The following is an 18436-nucleotide window of genomic DNA, read 5'->3' on the forward strand; positions in this document are numbered from 1 at the left end:
CAGCATGAGTCTGACCAAACTGCGGGAGGCAGTGGAAGACAGGAGTGCCTGGCGTGCTCTGGTCCATTGGGTCACGAAGAGTCGGACACGACTAAACGACTAAACAACAACAAAACATTCAGCTCATAGTGGTGAGGAGGAATGGAAGTTCCCCCACAATATCTGCTTTATATACATTATTTTACACAATGGGCTGCACGTGATTGGCTAATTCCGGGATTCTCCTGTAGGCCAATCAGGTTGTGGATTCACTTCCACCTGGAGCTGGATTGGGTCTGGAGCTGGATTGGGTGGCTCCTGCGGACCAATCCTGCTGCATTGTTCTAGGACCAATCAGACTGCTGCATTCTGAATCCTATTGTTCTAGGACCAATCAGATTGCTGCATTTTGGATCCTATTCAACTCAGTACATAACACTCACTTTGTTTACTTACCAGATTCACCACTGGACTTGGCTCTTAGTCTTTATTAGGTAAGTGTTCCTTACCTAACGTTTGGGGCTAGGATGCAACCTGCTGCACCTAGATGCTGCTGGGGCCCAGCTCCAGGCAGCAGCCAGGCCTCCAGAGAGCTACTTTGCATCCCAAAATAATTTCGCAAGCCGGAACACCCAGTTCCTGGTTTAAAATGTGCATAACCTGGGGTGTTCTTAACCTGAGGTACTGTTAACAGGACACCCACCTGCCACAACGTGGAACAAGATGGAAGCCCCGAACAAAAGAGCACCCAAACTTTTATTAGCTGCTAATCCCCATGTTAGGTAAAGGTAAAGGGACCCCTGACCATTAGGTCCAGTCGTGGCCGACTCTGGGGTTGCGGTGCTCATCTTGCTTTATTTGCTGAGGGAGCCGGCGTACAGCTTCCGGGTCATGTGGCCAGCATGACGAAGCCGCTTCTGGCGAACCAGAAACGCTGTTTACCTTCCCGCAGGAGCAGTACCTATTTATCTACTTGAACTTTTGACGTGCTTTCGAACTGCTAGGTTGGCAGGAGCAGGGACCGAGCAACGGGAGCTGACCCCATCACGGGGATTTGAACTGCCAACCTTCAGATCGGCAAGTCCTAGGCTCTGTGGTTTAACCCACAGCGCCACCCATGTCCCTAATCCCCATGTTACACCCCCCCAAACTACATTTCTCATACATCATGGTTACATCATGAAAGGGGAGGTCTCATGGCAGTAATTTGAGCATCCTGGACCCTGCCCCATGGTTCTCCTTGCCCTCCACCAAACACCCATCAAGTGTAACAAGAGATATTTACATTTCCCTGTTTCCCAGTCAAGTCAATCACACCCTTTTGTCTTCATCCGGGTTTGTTATTTCTGGAATGGCTCCCTGTCTGGCACTCAGGTATCAGGATGCCAGGAATTACCACTCAGGCAGAGGGGCTGCTGAGTAGCTGAGCTCACATGTCTATATGAATTTCTGAAGTTTTCCCAGTGAGCCAGTACATAGATACAGTTATCAGTGAATTCTTACATTTGGTATTCCACGGCAGAGGCCCTTTGAATAGACAGGAAGAAACTGTGATGAAGTGTTTTGTGGGGACAAATCACAAAAGTCACAAAAGTGATTGTGCTGATTTTGGTAGTGGGCTGCATGTGTATGATATCTGCTGGAGGGGCAACCCCCCGTCCTATCTATAAATTCCTGCAACAGTACCACTGTAAGGTACCCCTGATCATTAGGTCCAGTCGTGGATGGCTCTGGGGTTGTGCGCTCATCTCGCTCTATAGGCCGAGGGAGCCGGCGTTTGTCCACAGACAATGCTTCCGGGTCATGTGGCCAGCATGACTAAGCCGCTTCTGGTGAAGCAGAGCAGCACACGGAAACACCGTTTACCTTCCCACCGGAGTGGTACCTATTTATCTACTTGCACTTTGGCGTGCTTTCAAACTGCTAGGTTGGCAGGAGCAGGGACCGAGCAACGGGAGCTCACCCTGTCGCAGGGATTTGAACCGCCAACCTTCTGATCAGCAAGCCCTAGGTCCTGTGGTTTAGACCACAGCGTCACCCGCGTACTGCTGCAGTAGATTAGAAACAAATATAAAGACAAATCATAAAAACAGAAGAAACAACCTGTATAACTGCTACAAGTTCAGGAAGGCTATAAATGGTTATAATTTGGTGAGAATCACAAGTGGTGAGAGTGACTGTTGCATTCAGGTCTTGCTTGTGGGCTCCCGACTGAAGCACCAGTTTGGCCATTGTGAGAACAAATTCCTGGGCCAGGTGAGCCTTGAGACTGATCCAGCAGAGTTCTTCCTTGAAGGCAGGTGAGAAATCTTACAAATTAAAGAAGCCACTTCCCCTTTCAAACAAGGAGCAATTAATAAAGAAGCTGCTTTGTGGAGGAAGCTCAAAAAGCAGCGGCTGCATTGCTAAATAAATAGAGGCGTCTCCAGAATGTAGACAGGGTGCACATTAGAAACTTTGAAAGCTAGGATTTCTAATAAAGGGTGGGCGATTTCTTCTTTATCAGTGATCAGACATGCCATGAAAGCAAGTTCAATTTTTATTTCAACAGCTGCAGTTGCATGAATCTCAAGCTCTAAAAGGATTGTAGCAAAAACCTATTGCTCATCAAGTTTGCCCTCCCCTGTCTTCTCATGGTCACAATCATCTTAATCTTTGATACTTCGAAATGGTTCTTTGATGGACCTTTAAGCAATGCATTGACTCTGGCTGATGCTTTTTCCATACTCCATACCATGGGCAGGCAAACTAAGGCCCGGGGGCCGGATCTGGCCCAATTGCCTTCTAAATCTGGCCCGCGGACGGTTCGGGAATCAGCATGTTTTTACATGAGTAGAATGTATCCTTTTATTTAAAATGCATCTCTGGGTTATTTGTGGGGCATAGGAATTCGTTCACCCCCCCCCAAATATATAGTTTGGCCCCCCCACAAGATCTGAGGGACAGTGGACTGGCCCCCTGCTGAAAAAGTTTGACGACCCCTGCCCCATACATTTCCATAGCACCCCCATGGGCTTTTTTGGGTATAGTAAGGTGTTGACTAAAGCTCTTTCCACACACTGAAAATATTTCAACCTGTTGTGAGTTTTTTTTGTGTTTTTTATATATGTAGGAAGTGTTCCTTTTATCACTAAAGCACTTTCCACCCTCCACAATGGAAAAAAGTTCCTCCACCCTGCCATACGGTCACAATCTGAATGACTGGCATCATAGTTGTGAAACTTTATTAACAATACTGAAAAGACTGGGCACTAGAATATACACCAAAACCATCACTCACCGCTGTAGATTATCTTACATGAACAGCTCCCCACTGTACGTTAAGAGTTCCAAAACAAAGCAAGAAAGTCATAGGAGGGTTTTTTCAGCGTTCGCCAAAATTGTTCCTGTTTATAAATTGATTTAGCCTCCCTTCAGAGGACAGAGCCTCATCAGAATCCTCTTAAAACAAGATACAAAGGAAATAGATAACCGCCACCACTTTGCCACACCCTTGCCTCCAAAGTTTGAGGATGAAGGCAAGAGGTGGATTTTGTTACTAGCAAACAGAGGAAGCAGCAAACCTGTGGGACTAAACAGCACCCAACCAAGAGTCAAATAGTTGCATTGTTCATCTTTTAAATGAAACATAGGAGTTTGTCATCAAAATCCGTCTCCTTGCCAGATGGACAGAATATAGGCAATACACCATCGTCTTGGTTTTGAAGCAAAGGGCCATATATCCAGAGTTGTCCTGTGTGGCTTCCTTGATACGAAGGAACATCTGAGCTCTTCTTGAAGCTTTTTCCATACGGAAGACATTCATACGGTTTCTTCCCTGTGTGAATTCTCTGATGTGTGCTGAGGCTTGTGCTCTGGCTGAAGCTTTTCCCACACTGCAGACACTGGTAAGGTTTCTCCCCTGTGTGAGTTCTCTGATGGGCACAAAGGTGGGCTTTCTGACTGAAGCTCTTCCCACACTCTGCACATTTGAAGGGCTTTTCCCCGGTGTGAGTTCTTTGATGTGAAGTAAGGCTTGAGCTGACGCTGAAGTTTTTCCCACACTCACCACATCTGTATGGCTTCTCTCCCGTGTGGATTCTCTGATGAGTAGTGAGCGTCTTGCTGTCGCTGAAGCTCTTTCCGCACTCCAGGCAAGTATATGGTTTCATGCCAGTGTGGACTCTTTGATGGGCGGTGAGACTTATGCTCTGGCTGAAGCTCTTTCCGCACTCCATGCACCTAAATGGCTTTTCCCCTGTGTGCGTTCTCTGGTGTGAGGTAAGATTTGAGCTGTGATTGAAGCTCTTTCCACACTCAGGGCATTTATACGGTTTCTCCCCTGTGTGAGTTCTCTCATGTAAAGTAAGGCTTGAGCTAGCACTGAAACTCTTTCCACACACTATACATTTATATGGTTTCACTCCCGTGTGGGTTCTCTGATGACAACTAAGGTTTGAGCTAACACTGAAGCTCTTTCCACACTCCAGGCATTTATACGGTTTCTCCCCTGTGTGAGTTCTCTGATGGGCAGAAAGGTGGGTGCTCCGACTGAAGCTCTTTCCACACTCCAGGCACTGAAATGGCTTTTCCCCTGTGTGCGTTCTTCGGTGTGTATTCAGGATGCTACTGTAGCTGAAGCTCTTTCCACACTCCAGGCATTTATATGGTTTCTCTCCTGTGTGTGTTCTTTGATGATTATTCAATGTTTTGCTGTCGCTGAAGCTCTTTCCACACTCAAGGCATTGGTAAGGTTTCTCCCCTGTGTGGATTCTCTGATGTCTAATAAGTGTCCCTCTCTCACTGAAGCTCTTTCCACATTCAGGGCACTGATACGGTTTCTCCCCTGTGTGGCTTCTTTTATGTCTAGTAAGTTTTCCGCTACCACTGAAGCTCTTTCCGCACTCCAGGCATTGATATGGTTTCTCTCCTGTGTGGGTTCTGCAATGTTTATTCAAGCTCGATTCATCTTTGAAAGTCTTCCCACACACTGGGCACCTCTTTCCCATGTCAGGTAAATGTACGCTCAGGATTTCATGAAAATCATCTTGCAGAGAAGGAGAAGATTCATTTCCCTCAAGATACGTAGGTCCCCTTTGCGTCCCAAAGGCCTCTGTTGCTGCTTCCTGCTTAGCTGTTTCCAATGACGCCACAGATTGCTCCTTATAATTCTCAAAGCCAAGTCCATCCTCTGTTTGGAAAAAGGAAACAAAAAGAAAACATGATTGGGCTTCAAGGCAGAAAGTGAGGACTAACTGCTTTTGTTATTTCACAATCTCCAAAATCCTCTTTTCTCTCTCCACATCCTGCTAGGTTACCTTTCGCATTTGCCAATATCTGAGAGAATAGTACAAATTCATTTCTGGTTGATTCCTTCACTCAATTTCACCGAGCACAGATCTCTCTTTCTCTGATTGATATTTTTCATCTGAGGAGGACCTACCAGTCAATTTTTCCTGGAAAAATCCCTTGTCCTTCTTTGCAGGCTCCTCCCAGGCCAGCAGTTCTTCCTTTCCTTCCAGCCAGGAGACGAGGTCAGATCTGGGCATCAGAGGACCTTCTTCATGGGATTAAGAAAAGAGAGAGAAAACAAATATTTATGGCATTTGTGACCTGCGCGTCCAGAAATCCCAGGCCACGTGGCCTGTTTTGTACCTCCATCCCACCCCAAAGGGCAAATGGAATGAAGACAATGGATTTTTAAAAAGGAAGAAACAAGTGGACCAGGTACAGTGGTGCCTCGCAAGACGAAAAGAATCCATTCTGCGAGTCTCTTCGTCTTGCGGTTTTTTCGTCTTGCGAAGCAAGCCCATTAGCGGTTTAGCGGATTAGCGCTATTAGCGGGCTTAGCGGATCAGCTGATAAGCGGCTTAGCGGATCAGCTGTTAAGCGGCTTAGCGGATCAGCTGTTAAGCGGCTTAGCGGATCAGCTGTTAAGCGGCTTAGCGGATCAGCTGATAAGCGGCTTAGCAGCTAGGGAAAAGGGGGGGGAGGAAAAAAAACCCACAGGAACTCGCACGACATTTTCGTCTTGCGAAGCAAGCCCATAGGAAATTCGATTTGCGAAGCACCTCCAAAACGGAAAACCCTTTCGTCTAGCGGGTTTTCCGTCTTGCGAGGCATTCGTCTTGCGGGGCACCACTGTATCAGGAGGGGAAAGGGCACAGCTATGTGGTAGGGAATCTGCCTTGCTGTCAAAGAGCGAGCCAGCAGTAAATCACACTGTTCCAAGTAGGAGTTAACACTTCATTAGCAAAAACACAATCTCCAAAGATTTAGCTGAGTGTCAGGCCTAATGAGCAGAGCAGCTCCTTCCTGGTGATCTTCCTCCATGGAAATCAGTTGCCGAGACTAAAGTCCATGCCTCTCCACAGCCATCTGTGTCTCCTCCTCTCTGGGGCTTTCCCCCAGCAATCAGAGACTGTACCTGTGTGCAGCCTGGGAGTCATTTTGGACTCGCAGCTGTCCATGGAGGCGCAGGTCAATTCTGTGTCCAGGGCAGCTGTCTACCAGCACCATCTGGTATGCAGGCTGAGATCCTATCTGTCCGCAGACTGTCTCGCCAGAGTGGTGCATGCTCTGGTTATCTCCTGCTTGGATTACTGCAATGCGCTCTATGTGGGGCTACCTTTGAAGGTGGCTCGGAATCTGCAATTAATCCAGAATGCGGCAGCTAGACTGGTGACTGGGAGCGGCCGTCGAGACCATATAACACTGGTCCTGAAATACCTACATTGGCTCCCAGTACGTTTCTGAGGACAATTCAAAGTGTTGGTGCTGACCTTTGAAGCTCTAAACAGCCTCAGCCCAGTATACCTGAAGGAGCGTCTCCACCCCCATCGTTCAGCTCGGACCTTGAGGTCCAGCTCTGAGGGCCTTCTGGCAGTTCCCTCACTGCAAGAAGTGAGGTTACAGGGAACCAGGCAGAAGGCCTTCTCAGTAGTGGCTCCCTCCCTGTGGAACGCCCTCCCATCAGATGTCAAGGAAATAAACAACTATCTGATTTTTGGAAGACATCTGAAGGGCCTTCTCGGTGGTGGCACCCGCCCTGTGGAACACCCTCCCACCAGATGTCAAAGAGAAAAATAACTACCAAACTTTTAGAAGACATCTGAAGGCAGCCCTGTTTAGGGAAGCTTTTAATGTTTAATTGGTTATTGTATTTTAGTGTTCTGTTGGAAGCCGCCCAGAGTGGCTGGGGAAACCCAGCCAGATGGACGGGGGGTATAAATTATTATTATTATTATTATTATTATTATTATTATTATTATTATACACTCTGCTAATAGTGTGCCCTGGCTTCTCAAGCCTGGGTCGCTGATTTATGTTGGAGCATGGGCTGATAGAAGCAGACGGCACAGCTGGGCCCTCTGCATGTTGACACCTTCCAACTCCATGTTTCCCCTTACAATCCTCACCCAGAGAGGCCACATTCCTGTAGTTCTCCAACATGACTTCTTTGTACAGCGCCCTTTGGTCTGGATCCAGCAGAGCCCACTCCTCTGCGGCGAAGGAGACACTCACTTCCTCAAAGGAGACCAAACCCTGGGAAAAGAAGGATGCGTTTTCTCAACAGCAACAAACAGATGGACGATTCCCTCGTGCCCTTAGCAAAAAGAAATAACCCAACTGAAACAAGAACCCATGCAGAGGCAGAAGGAAGAAATTGATTTGAGGACCCATCCGCCCTACAAATCTGCCACACAGGATGCTGGCATCTGCTTGCCAGGATTTGTGCCAAGGCGCTACTGCGCTTCTCTTTGTGGCCTGCTTTGATTGGTTGGGCCACTCGCATAGCCCCGCCTCAGGAGCAAATGGGAGGAGCAACCAGGAAGGATTTGATTTAAATCAAATTGTTTAAAATCACGATTTAAATCACTAGCCAGTAAGACTTGATTTAAATCATTTTTTTACAGAAAGACTCAGTCTTACTGGTATAATCTTAATATTTACAACCAGATGAAGGTTTCACTTTTGGAGTAATAAATTTACAGAGTAGTTGTTGCAGTTATATCAAAAATTACTGATTTGGTTATACTATTAGACATACATAGATGATTATGAAATTATGAAATTATTGTGAGGTTTAATAAGTTAACTGCTTATATTATATTATATTACTTTTCTGCTGTATTTTATTGGAAGGAGAAAAATAACCATTTCCTAATAATCATTTCCTTACTAACAATTTATTTAACTAAAACAATAACATTATAGCATGTTTGTTAACTGATATGGTTAAACATTTTTTTAAAAAAAAGCAGACTGAGTTTTAGCACACAAGAGAAATTTAAAACAAATCCTTATTTCCTGATGAATAGCCTTTGGACTATAATGCAACTTAAATAGAAAACTATATTTAGAAAGACTTCTCCTCCAATAGCATTTTATTTTAAAAATCCAATTTAAATTAAAATCTGATTTAAATTTTAAAAATCTGATTTTTTAAAAAAGTCATTTATTTTTACCCTGGGAGCAGCCTTTTCCTGGATCGCCTCTGCTACGGATAGGAGGAGCTTTGCTTACCTGAGATGAGGGCAGAACGGCTCTTTCCACCCAGTGACAAAGAGGCGAGAGCCTTGAGCACGTCATGGAAGTTTCCCCACCTGCACAGGCGACGAGAGAAAAAAGATGGCAGGGTAACATTTTCCATGCCGTTTCCTTGCATGGCAACCACATCAACCTGCTTGACTTTGGAGATGCAAGCCACGATTCTGAGTTCGATTCGCAGTTCATGGAATCGTAGCCTTGTGGAGATGGAAGGGACTCAAATGGGCATTTAGTCCAAGCCCCTGCAATGCCGCCTCCACCTTGATTTTGTGAGGAATCAAAGTGGGTGAAAACCATTCACGATGGGTGTCAAGGCATCTAAAGGTAAAGGTAAGGGTAAAGGGACCCCTGACCATTAGGTCCAGCCACGGGTGATTCTGGGGTTGCGGTGCTCATCTCGCTTTCTTGGCCGAGGGAGCTGGCATACAGCTTCCGGGTCATGTGACCAGCATTACTAAGCCGCTTCTGGCGAAGCAGAGCAACGCACGGAAACGCCATTTACCTTCTCGCCAGAGTGGTACCTATTTATGTACTTGCACTTTGACGTGCTTTCGAACTGCTAGGTGGGCAGGAGCAGGGACCAAGCAACGGGAGCTGACTCCGTTGTAGGGATTTGAACCGCCGACCTTCTGATCGGCAAGTCCTAGGCTCTGTGGTTTAGACCACAGCGCCACCCGCGTCCCATGTCAAGGCATCTAGCCTCAGGCTATTCTGAGCAGTGTTTTTTGCATTTTGTGAATCTAATGGGAGAAGAAACTTTAAAAAAAAAAGTTTCTTCTCTAGCACGGCGAATTGTCAGGTCTGTTGCTACCCCCGATGGCGGCCTTATTTCCTGTCACAGTGTTTCCTGAGTGTCAGGCAGAAGCGAGCGTTTAATGTGTGAAGCAGTGTGGCACTTGGATGTGTGGTATTTTACTGATGAAAATTTGGCCTCATTGAAGGGCGGTGTTTCAATATGACTAGGAAAAGCAGCAAGCAGAGGGATCGGGAAGATGTTAGTGCACACAACCTCATGCCAATGTGGAAGTTACTGTGAGCTGTCAGCTGTGTAATATGAGGGAATGCATGTTCTTTGTGCTTTTGTCCACTTACTGTGTTTATTTCCCCCAATTTGAACTATAAAATGGTGATTTTCTTGAGTCAAAATGAGAGTACCCCCTAAATATTTTTTAAAGAAAAAACCCCACACAATTTCTGGGTAACACAAAACAAGACCACAGAGACCTGGCAAGGTAACAACCCTGCCCCAGATCATCCTCGCACCTACCTGCCAGTTGCTCCGGGTCAATTTCCTCTTCCTCTCCTTCCAACCAGCTGATGAGAAGAGGTTGAAGAATCAGGGGCCCATCTTGAATGGAAGAAGAAGAAGAAAATATTTTTTTTCCTTCTAGGAGTCCAGAATTTCAGACTGGACTGGTTCTGTTACCGGCCCCCTAAGACAGAGGTAGTGCCATCATTGGACACAGGGACATGATGGGAAGCACCAGTCGGGAAACCCCCTAAGAGAAAAAGACTCAGAGCCCAGGGATTGGTGGTGGGACAACGATGGGTAATCAGAGGGAGAAGACTGGGAGGAGAAGGTGTTGGAAGCTGGAGAGGTGGCAGGGCTTAGTGAGCAGGAGGAGGCTGTGGCAGAGAGCAGCCCAGAAGCAGAAGATGGAGCGGGAAGGGAGGGAATCATAGGGACAGGACTACCTAAATTGTATAGAAATTTATTTATGTATGCTACTCCAGCAGCAAGAATGTTACGTGCCCAAAAGTGGAAAGAAGCGAAAGTCCCAGTAAAGGAAGAATGGATACAAAAACTCAGGGAATATGCAGAAATAGCAAAATTTACTGGAAGAATAAGAAATCAAGATAACAAACATTGTATAAAAGAATGGAAATGGTTTACTGAATATTTACAAATAAATTGTAAGCAGATTAAAAACATTAGAGGGATTAATGTAATAACCAATAAATCCAATTCTCTTTGACTTCTCTCCCCTCCTTTCTGCAGTTAGTTGTTTTATATCTTTTTATTACTGCATATCCAATTCAAATCTATTTTCTAATTTCCCTCATGCTCTCCCTAGTTATCTCTTACTGCATGTGTTTACATCAATCCGGACTGTACGAAGATCAAACCTATCTATTCTGAAGGAGATCAGCCCTGAGTGCTCACTGAAGGATAGATCGTGAAGCTGAGGCTCCAAGACTTTGGCCACCTCATGAGAAGAGAAGACTCCCTGGAAAAGACCCTGATGTTGGGAAAGATGGAGGGCGCAAGGAGAAGGGGACGACAGAGGACGAGATGGTGGGACAGTGTTCTCGAAGCTACAAACATGAGTCTGACCAAACTGCGGGAGGCAGTGGAAGACAGGAGTGCCTGGCGTGCTCTGGTCCATGGGGCCACGAAGGGTCGGACATGACTAAACGACTAAACAACAACGTTCTGATTTCTTTACAATGTCTCTTCAAACAGTCAACACATTTTCCCTGCTCTATTTTCAAAAGTCTATGCACAGAATGAGCGTTAAGGGGTCTGAAAGAGTATTCCCCTTTCCTTCTAGGGCTCAAATATACAAATATGATTGACTGGGAAGAAAACCTTCTTGTTTAAACTGTGCAATGTATTCTGGCATTTGTTATTGCAATGTGTTTGATGGGGGAAGTCTACTCTCTGGTCAGGTGCAAGTCTGTTTAACTGTCACTGTGGGAACTTTAACAGACTTCTGAGGAGGGACTGGAGCAATGCGTATTCTGATTGGCGGTTGCTGGTTTATAATTCTTAGTGAGACACTGTGATTGGCTGGGGCTGGAACAGAGGACTTTAAATGGAGGAGGAGTTGGAGATAGAACCCTCAGTATGCAAAAGAAGGATAGAAGTAGTGCTTATTCTGATTGGAAGATGTAGGTTTAGAATTCTTAGTGAAACGCTGTGATTGGCTGGGGTTGGCCCAAAGAACTGTATATATAGCCAGCTGCTATTTAGCAGAGTTAGTTGGAGCTGCTGGTGCTCCCGGAGTCAGACAGAAGAATACAGAGGAAGAGGATGGGGAAAGAAGCTCCAGAAGGAAGGGCAGAGGGGCTTGGTGGCCAAAGGCTTCTTGGGCTGGCCATATAACTTGGCTCAGCCTAAGTAGTCTACAGCTCTGAAGGAGAAGAAAGGAGAGGCGGTTTGCAATGCTGGGCTCTGGTGCCTGGTAGGGGAGCCAGAGGAAGATTCCAGGACAGCAAAAACAGGCCTGGGGTTTCATTTGTGGGAATTAAAATCTAGTCCCCATTTACAGAGTTATGTGGAAGAGAGCCCTTTAATTTGGCCTTTTAATTACCGTATTTTTCGCACGATTGGACGCACCGGACCATAGGACGCACCTAGTTTTCAGGGGGGGAAATCAAGGAAAAAATATGATTTCCCCCCCGCAGCTCTGGGAGCAGTGGACAGGTTGCACGCAGCCTGTGCGCTACTCCAAGACCTTCTCCCTGCTTTTGCGGGAGGTGGCGGAATTCCCCCACCTCCCGCAAAAGCCCACAGGAGCCCCGCTTGACTCCTGCGGGCTTTTCGACCAGGAGGGAGAAGGGACTGAAACGGCCAGTCAGTCCCTTCTCCCTCCTTGGGCAAAAGCCGCAAAGAGCTGCGCGCTCTTTAAAGGCTGCGCGGCTCTTGCAGGCTTTTCTGCGAGGTGGGGGAATTCCCCCACCTCCTGGAAAAGCCAGCAAAGCCGTGCAGCTCCTTTAAAGAGCGCACGGCTTTTGCCTGCTTTTGCGGGAGGTGGGGGAATTCCCCCATCTCCCGCAAAAGCCCGCAGGAGGGAGAAGGGACTGACTCGGCCAGTCAGTCCCTTCTCCGTCCTTGGGGAAAAGCCCCCAAGAGCCGTGCGCTCTTTAAAGGGTGCGCGGCTCCTGCGGGCTTTTCTAGGAGGTGGGGGAATTCCCCCACCTCCTAGAAAAGCCCGCAGAAGCCACAGAGCCTCTTTAAAGAGCACACGGCTTTTGCCTGCTTTTGCGGGAGGTGGGGGAATTCCCCCATCTCCCGCAAAAGCCCGCAGGAGGGAGAAGGGACTGACTCGGCCAGTCAGTCCCTTCTCCGTCCTTGGGGAAAAGCCCCCAAGAGCCGTGCGCTCTTTAAAGGGTGCGCGGCTCCTGCGGGCTTTTCTAGGAGGTGGGGGAATTCCCCCACCTCCTGGAAAAGCCAGCAAAGCCGTGCAGCACCTTTAAAGAGCGCACGGCTTTTGCCTGCTTTTGCGGGAGGTGGGGGAATTCCCCCATCTCCTGCAAAAGCCCGAAGGAGGGAGAAGGAACTGACTCGGCCAGTCAGTCCCTTCTCCCTCCTTGGGGAAAAAGCCCCCAAGAGCTGCACGCTCTTTAAAGGCTGCGCAGCTCTTGCAGGCTTTTCTGCGAGGTGGGGGAATTCCCCCACCTCCTGGAAAAGCCAGCAAAGCCGTGCAGCTCCTTTAAAGAGCGCACGGCTTTTGCCTGCTTTTGCGGGAGGTGGGGGAATTCCCCCATCTCCCGCAAAAGCCCGCAGGAGGGAGAAGGGACTGACTCGGCCAGTCAGTCCCTTCTCCGTCCTTGGGGAAAAGCCCCCAAGAGCCGTGCGCTCTTTAAAGGGTGCGCGGCTCCTGCGGGCTTTTCTAGGAGGTGGGGGAATTCCTCCACCTCCTAGAAAAGCCTGCAGAAGCCACGGAGCCTCTTTAAAGAGCACACGGCTTTTGCCTGCTTTTGCGGGAGGTGGGGGAATTCCCCCATCTCCCGCAAAAGCCCACAGGAGGGTTGGAGAGCAGCGGGAAGGCGTCGTGCGCCTTCCTGCTGCCCCCCATCCTCTGGGGCTGGCGATGGGGGAAGCGCTGCTTTCCCCCCCGCCAGCCTCAAAGCCGGGTTGGAGAGTAGCGGGAAGGCGTCGCGCGCCTTCCTGCTGCCCCCCATCCTCTGGGGCTGGCGATGGGGGAAGCGCTGCTTTCCCCCCCGCCAGCCTCAAAGCCGGGTTGGAGAGTAGCGGGAAGGCGTCGCGCGCCTTCCTGCTGCCCCCCATCCTCTGGGGCTGGCGATGGGGGAAGCACTGCTTTCCCCCCCGCCAGCCTCAAAGAGCAGACTCTCCTGGCTTCAGCGGAAGCAACGGGAAGCCTCTGTAGCGCAGGCTTCGGAGGCTTTGCCTTGCTATCGCTGAAGCCAGGGAGCCTGCATTCGCTCCATAGGACGCCCACACATTTCCCCTTCATTTTTGGAGGGGAAAAAGTGCGTCCTATAGAGCAAAAAATACGGTAGTTCCCTTTTCGCTCCTATAAAAACTATGCAGGACCACCTCTGCTTGGAGTTTAAATAACAAATAACTTTTACTCAGTGCAGACCCTCCAAGTGTCCCTGTTTTCCAGGTACAGTCCTAGATTTACAGACGCCATCCCGGTTTCTGATTTGATCCCGGCATTTTCGTTAGGACATCCCTATTTTCACTGGAGAAATTCTGGAGGGTATGGAGTTGTCTGACTCTCGAACCATCTGAAAGTAGTCCTGTATAGGGAAGTTCTTTTAAAGTTTAATGTTTTGGTTTTTTATATATGTTGGAAGCCACCTAGAGTGGCTGGGACAACCCAGTCAGGTGGGTGGGGTATAAAAAGTAAAATAAGAAGAAGAAGAAGAAGAAGAAGAAGAAGAAGAAGAAGAAGAAGAAGAAGAAGAAGAAGAAGAAGAATGGAATAGGACGTCCCTATTTTTGTTGTAAGGTATGTCAGCGTGCTTCTACTTGTGAGATTAAATATACAATGTAGGTAGGTGCTTACCCAAAGAGGCCACCTTCCCATAATTCTCCAGCATGACTTCCCTGTACAGAGCCCTCTGGGCTGGATCCAGCAGAGTCCACTCGTCCTTGGAGAAATGCACAGCCACCTCCTCAAAGGTCGCAGGAGCCTAAAGTGGAAAAGAAGATATGTCTCGTCACACACACAAAAACAGGCAATCGGACAGGTGAGCAGACGTGACCTGGCCAAAGGCCCATCTAGGCTAGTATCCTGTTCTCACAGTGGCCAACCAGATGCATGTAGGAAGCGGGACCTGAATGCAGATTCACATGGGATTCCCGGGAACTGGGATTCAGGAGCAGAGGGGCCTTGTAAATTAATGACATGAACCTTGTGAGTGGCCTGGCAACGTATGGGCCGTTTTTGAGCAAAACTGGCCAGGATTTACACTGGGCAGCCTTGACATCTTCCTGCCACAAAGGGCAAGGGGAGGAGAGGGAGGTTTTGATGAAAATAAGAATAATAATAATGATTCAGGTTTCTTTACTTTGGTTTTGCTGTGGTACAAAAAGTCCAGGTGAGCAAACTAGTGGAATTCAGTAGTGCCTTCCCACTGGGGCAACCCAGTCGGATGGGCAGGATACTACAGTGGTACCTCGGGTTAAGTACTTAATTTGTTCCGGAGGTCCGTTCTTAACCTCAAACTGTTCTTAACCTGAGGTACCGCTAATGGGGCCTGCTGCCGCGCCACCGGAGCACTATTTCTGTTCTCATCCTGAAGCAAAGTTCTTAACCCGAGGTACTATTTCTGGGTTAGCGTAGCCTGTAACCTGAAGAGTCTGTAACCTGAAGCATCTGTAACCTGAGGTACTGCTGTACTACTACTAATAATAATAATTAATAAGGAGGAGGAGGCAGGGACGTTCGGCAACCATGGAACTCAAGGGAGTGTATGTGCTTTAAATGCATGGCAAGGGTCTTCAAAGATGCATCCCATAAAAGTAAACCCACAAAGCCCCCCCCCCATCCCTTACTTGAGCTGGCTGCGTAGAGTCTCTTCCTATTTCACTGTAAAAAGGATACCCAGAAGGTGTCGATGGGGCTTTTTCTGCCGCCTGGAAGGGAGACAAAGAAGGGGATAGGTTTTTTTTTTTAATCCTGTGTGTCTGTTTCCCTTGGAAGTCCCTGGTGTGAAAAAAACAGTTTCTCCCCCCAAGAGGGACTTTCCTCTGCAGCACCTACAAAGATTGGAAAGCTCAGAGAGAGAGAGAGAGAGAGAAAGATCTTGCAATGCAATCAATGCATTTTTGGGTGGAAAGGGGGCTCTTTGCAACTGGATAATCCTATACAGTGGTACCTCGGGTTAAGTACTTAATTTGTTCCGGAGGTCCGTTCTTAACCTCAAACTGTTCTTAACCTGAGGTACCGCTAATGGGGCCTGCTGCCGCGCCACCGGAGCACTATTTCTGTTCTCATCCTGAAGCAAAGTTCTTAACCCGAGGTACTATTTCTGGGTTAGCGTAGCCTGTAACCTGAAGAGTCTGTAACCTGAAGCATCTGTAACCTGAGGTACTGCTGTACTACTACTAATAATAATAATTAATAAGGAGGAGGAGGCAGGGACGTTCGGCAACCATGGAACTCAAGGGAGTGTATGTGCTTTAAATGCATGGCAAGGGTCTTCAAAGATGCATCCCATAAAAGTAAACCCACAAAGCCCCCCCCCCATCCCTTACTTGAGCTGGCTGCGTAGAGTCTCTTCCTATTTCACTGTAAAAAGGATACCCAGAAGGTGTCGATGGGGCTTTTTCTGCCGCCTGGAAGGGAGACAAAGAAGGGGATAGGTTTTTTTTTTTAATCCTGTGTGTCTGTTTCCCTTGGAAGTCCCTGGTGTGAAAAAAACAGTTTCTCCCCCCAAGAGGGACTTTCCTCTGCAGCACCTACAAAGATTGGAAAGCTCAGAGAGAGAGAGAGAGAGAGAAAGATCTTGCAATGCAATCAATGCATTTTTGGGTGGAAAGGGGGCTCTTTGCAACTGGATAATCCTATACAGTGGTACCTCGGGTTAAGTACTTAATTCGTTCCGGAGGTCCGTTCTTAACCTGAAGCACCACTTTAGCTAATGGGGCCTCCTGCTGCTGCCGCGCCGCCAGAGCACGATTTCTGTTTTCACCCTGAAGCAAAGTTCTGAACCTGAAGCACTATTTCTGGGTTAGCGGAGTCTGTAACCTGAAGCGTATGTAATCTGAGGTACCACTGTATTTTATTTTTTTGGCAGGCGGAACGTCCTTTCTCTCTCTCCCGCCCCCCGCTCCGCCCATGCTGCTTCCTCTGCAAAAAGAGGGTCTCCCCACATCTCCCATGGGAGATGAAGTTGCTGGATTGGTGGTTGTGGGAGAAATGTGGGTCACAGAATCGTAGGGCTGGAAAGGGTTCTCAGGGTCATTTAGCCCAACCCCCTTGCAAATGCAGGAACCTGCAGCTTGCAGCTGGGTTGCAGAGGTCAGACCCCCACCCTCCCAATTTTTTTGTGTGTGGTTTCAATAGGAAGGGAATCTTATGCCTCCCCCCCCCCAAAAAAGGCCAATTCTTGCCCTCCCCATGCAGGATACCTGCCCGCACCATGTCTTCCTCCTGGCCAAGGAATCTCACCAGGCCCCTTCCATCCCTGCCTGGAAGGACCAGGGAATGGGGGCTCCCTCTTGTCTTCCCCCACCTCCAACTCACTGTCAGAACTTCCTGCCTCTCTAGGAAGCCTCTGGAGGACCAGGCTGCCTCTCTCTCTCTATCCCTCCCTCCCTCCCTCCCCTGCCTGCCAGCTGCTTTGCAATTCTTGCACCTGAAACATCATTTCTCTGCTGGGTCCTCCTCGGTTTTTCTCCCCTCGGTTTTTCTCCCCCCCCTTCCCTTGCAACCAAAGATATATATTTTTTAATCTATTTATTTGATTTTCCAAATTAATATTTACACTCACTTCTTCTTCTTCTTCTTCTTCTTCTTCTTCTTCTTCTTCTTCTTCTTCTTCTTATTATTATTATTATTATTATTATTATTATTATTATATTTATACCCCGCCCTCCCCGGCCGGCCAGAGCTGGGCTTATGGCGGCTAACACCAATCAAATCACAGTAAAAACAATAATGGGGGGGAAACCAATTTAAAATACAGGTTAAAATGCGATTTAAAATGCAGCCTCATTTTAAAAGTAGTCGATAGATCAAAACCATAAGGCGGGGGAACATAAGGGTCAGGCTGTGCCTTAGCCAAAGGCCAGGCGGAACAGCTCTGTCTTGCAGGCCTGGGGAAAGATGTCAAGTCCCACAGGGCCCTAGTATCTTGGGACAGAGCGTTCCACCAGATCGGAGCCACAGCCGAAAATGCCCTGGTTCTGGTTGAGGCCAGCCTAACCTCCCTAAAATATACTCAGAGTCGCAAAGTGATTTCATGCTCTTTATTCAGCTCATAGTGGTGAGGAGGAATGAATGAAAGTCCCCTCAAAGTATCTGCTTTATATACATTATTTACACAATGGGCTGCACATGATTGGCTAATTCCGAAATTCTACTGTAAGCCAATCAGGTTGTGGATTCACTTCTATCTGGAGCATGATTGGGTGGCTCCTGTCAACCAATCATACTGCTGCATTGTTCTAGGACCAATCAGACTGCTGCATTCTGAATCCTATTGTTCTAGGACCAATCAGACTGCTGCCTTTTGGAGCCTATTGTTCTAGGACCAATCAGACTGCTGCAGTTTGGATCCTATTCAACTCAGTACATAACACTCCCTGTGGCCCGGGACCTCCAAGATGTTTTTGTTTGAAGACTGGAAGGTCCTCCATGGGACATACCAGGAGAGGCGGTCCCGTAGGTACGAGGGTCCTAGGCCATATATAGGGCTTTAAAGGTCAAAACCAGCACCTTAAACCTGACCCTGTACTCCACCGGGGGTCAGTGCAGTTGGTAAAGCTCTGGATGAATGTGATCCCGCAGCAAGGACTGTGGTAAGGAGTCTCGCCGGGGCATTCTGCATAATATATAAGAACAAGATTCCAAAGAGTCCCTTGGACTTCCCTCCTCCCCTTTGTGGGTCTTATTGTTAACCCTTTCCTTCTGCATCTTTTATATTAACCCATTTTTTTATATCTCCATCATGTCCATAGTTCATCGTTGCATTACAGGTGTTATTTCAATACCACAGAGATTGGATT

General features: G+C 47.8%; 3 protein-coding genes across 3 annotated transcripts in view; all 3 read right to left on the reverse strand.

Annotated features, from left to right (window-relative positions):
- LOC309364359 (tigger transposable element-derived protein 1-like) overlaps positions 1-18436 on the reverse strand; it is a 122199-nt gene that overhangs the window by 23429 nt on the left and 80334 nt on the right. The gene's annotated exons all lie outside the window — the stretch shown is intronic.
- LOC309364499 (uncharacterized protein) lies at positions 2501-8763 on the reverse strand. The gene is made up of 4 exons (XM_081901923.1): positions 8485-8763; positions 7377-7503; positions 5402-5518; positions 2501-5149 (listed from the first exon to the last, which is right to left on the reverse strand). Exons 1-4 carry the CDS (start codon positions 8692-8694, stop codon positions 3597-3599), a joined length of 2007 nt encoding a protein of 668 aa, XP_081758049.1. The 5' UTR covers positions 8695-8763; the 3' UTR covers positions 2501-3596.
- On the reverse strand, positions 9503-16963 carry LOC309365232 (zinc finger protein 620-like). The gene is made up of 4 exons (XM_081903463.1): positions 16842-16963; positions 15962-16042; positions 14268-14394; positions 9503-9856 (listed from the first exon to the last, which is right to left on the reverse strand). The coding sequence occupies exons 1-4, from the start codon at positions 16848-16850 to the stop codon at positions 9678-9680; spliced, it is 396 nt and encodes a 131-aa protein (XP_081759589.1). The 5' UTR covers positions 16851-16963; the 3' UTR covers positions 9503-9677.

The sequence above is a fragment of the Podarcis melisellensis genome, assembly GCF_964234715.1.
Source record: "Podarcis melisellensis genome assembly, chromosome: 2".
NCBI lineage: Eukaryota > Metazoa > Chordata > Lepidosauria > Squamata > Lacertidae > Podarcis > Podarcis melisellensis.

Excerpts from the sequence above, each read along its gene's own strand:
- LOC309365232 (XM_081903463.1), bottom strand. Across the intron at positions 14,395-15,961 it reads ACTCTACGCAGCCAGCTCAA|GCTCCTGCGACCTTTGAGGA; the intron begins GTAAGGGATGGG and ends TTTCCACTTTAG. Across the intron at positions 9,857-14,267 it reads TGGGAAGGTGGCCTCTTTGG|ATGGGCCCCTGATTCTTCAA; the intron begins GTAAGCACCTAC and ends CTTCCATTCAAG.
- LOC309364499 (XM_081901923.1), bottom strand. The coding sequence starts at position 8,694 with ATGAACTGCGAATCGAACTCAGAATCGTGGCTTGCATCTCCAAAGTCA. Across the intron at positions 7,504-8,484 it reads CCGTTCTGCCCTCATCTCAG|GGTTTGGTCTCCTTTGAGGA; the intron begins GTAAGCAAAGCT and ends TTCTTTTCCCAG. Across the intron at positions 5,519-7,376 it reads CAGGAATGTGGCCTCTCTGG|AAGGTCCTCTGATGCCCAGA; the intron begins GTGAGGATTGTA and ends AATCCCATGAAG.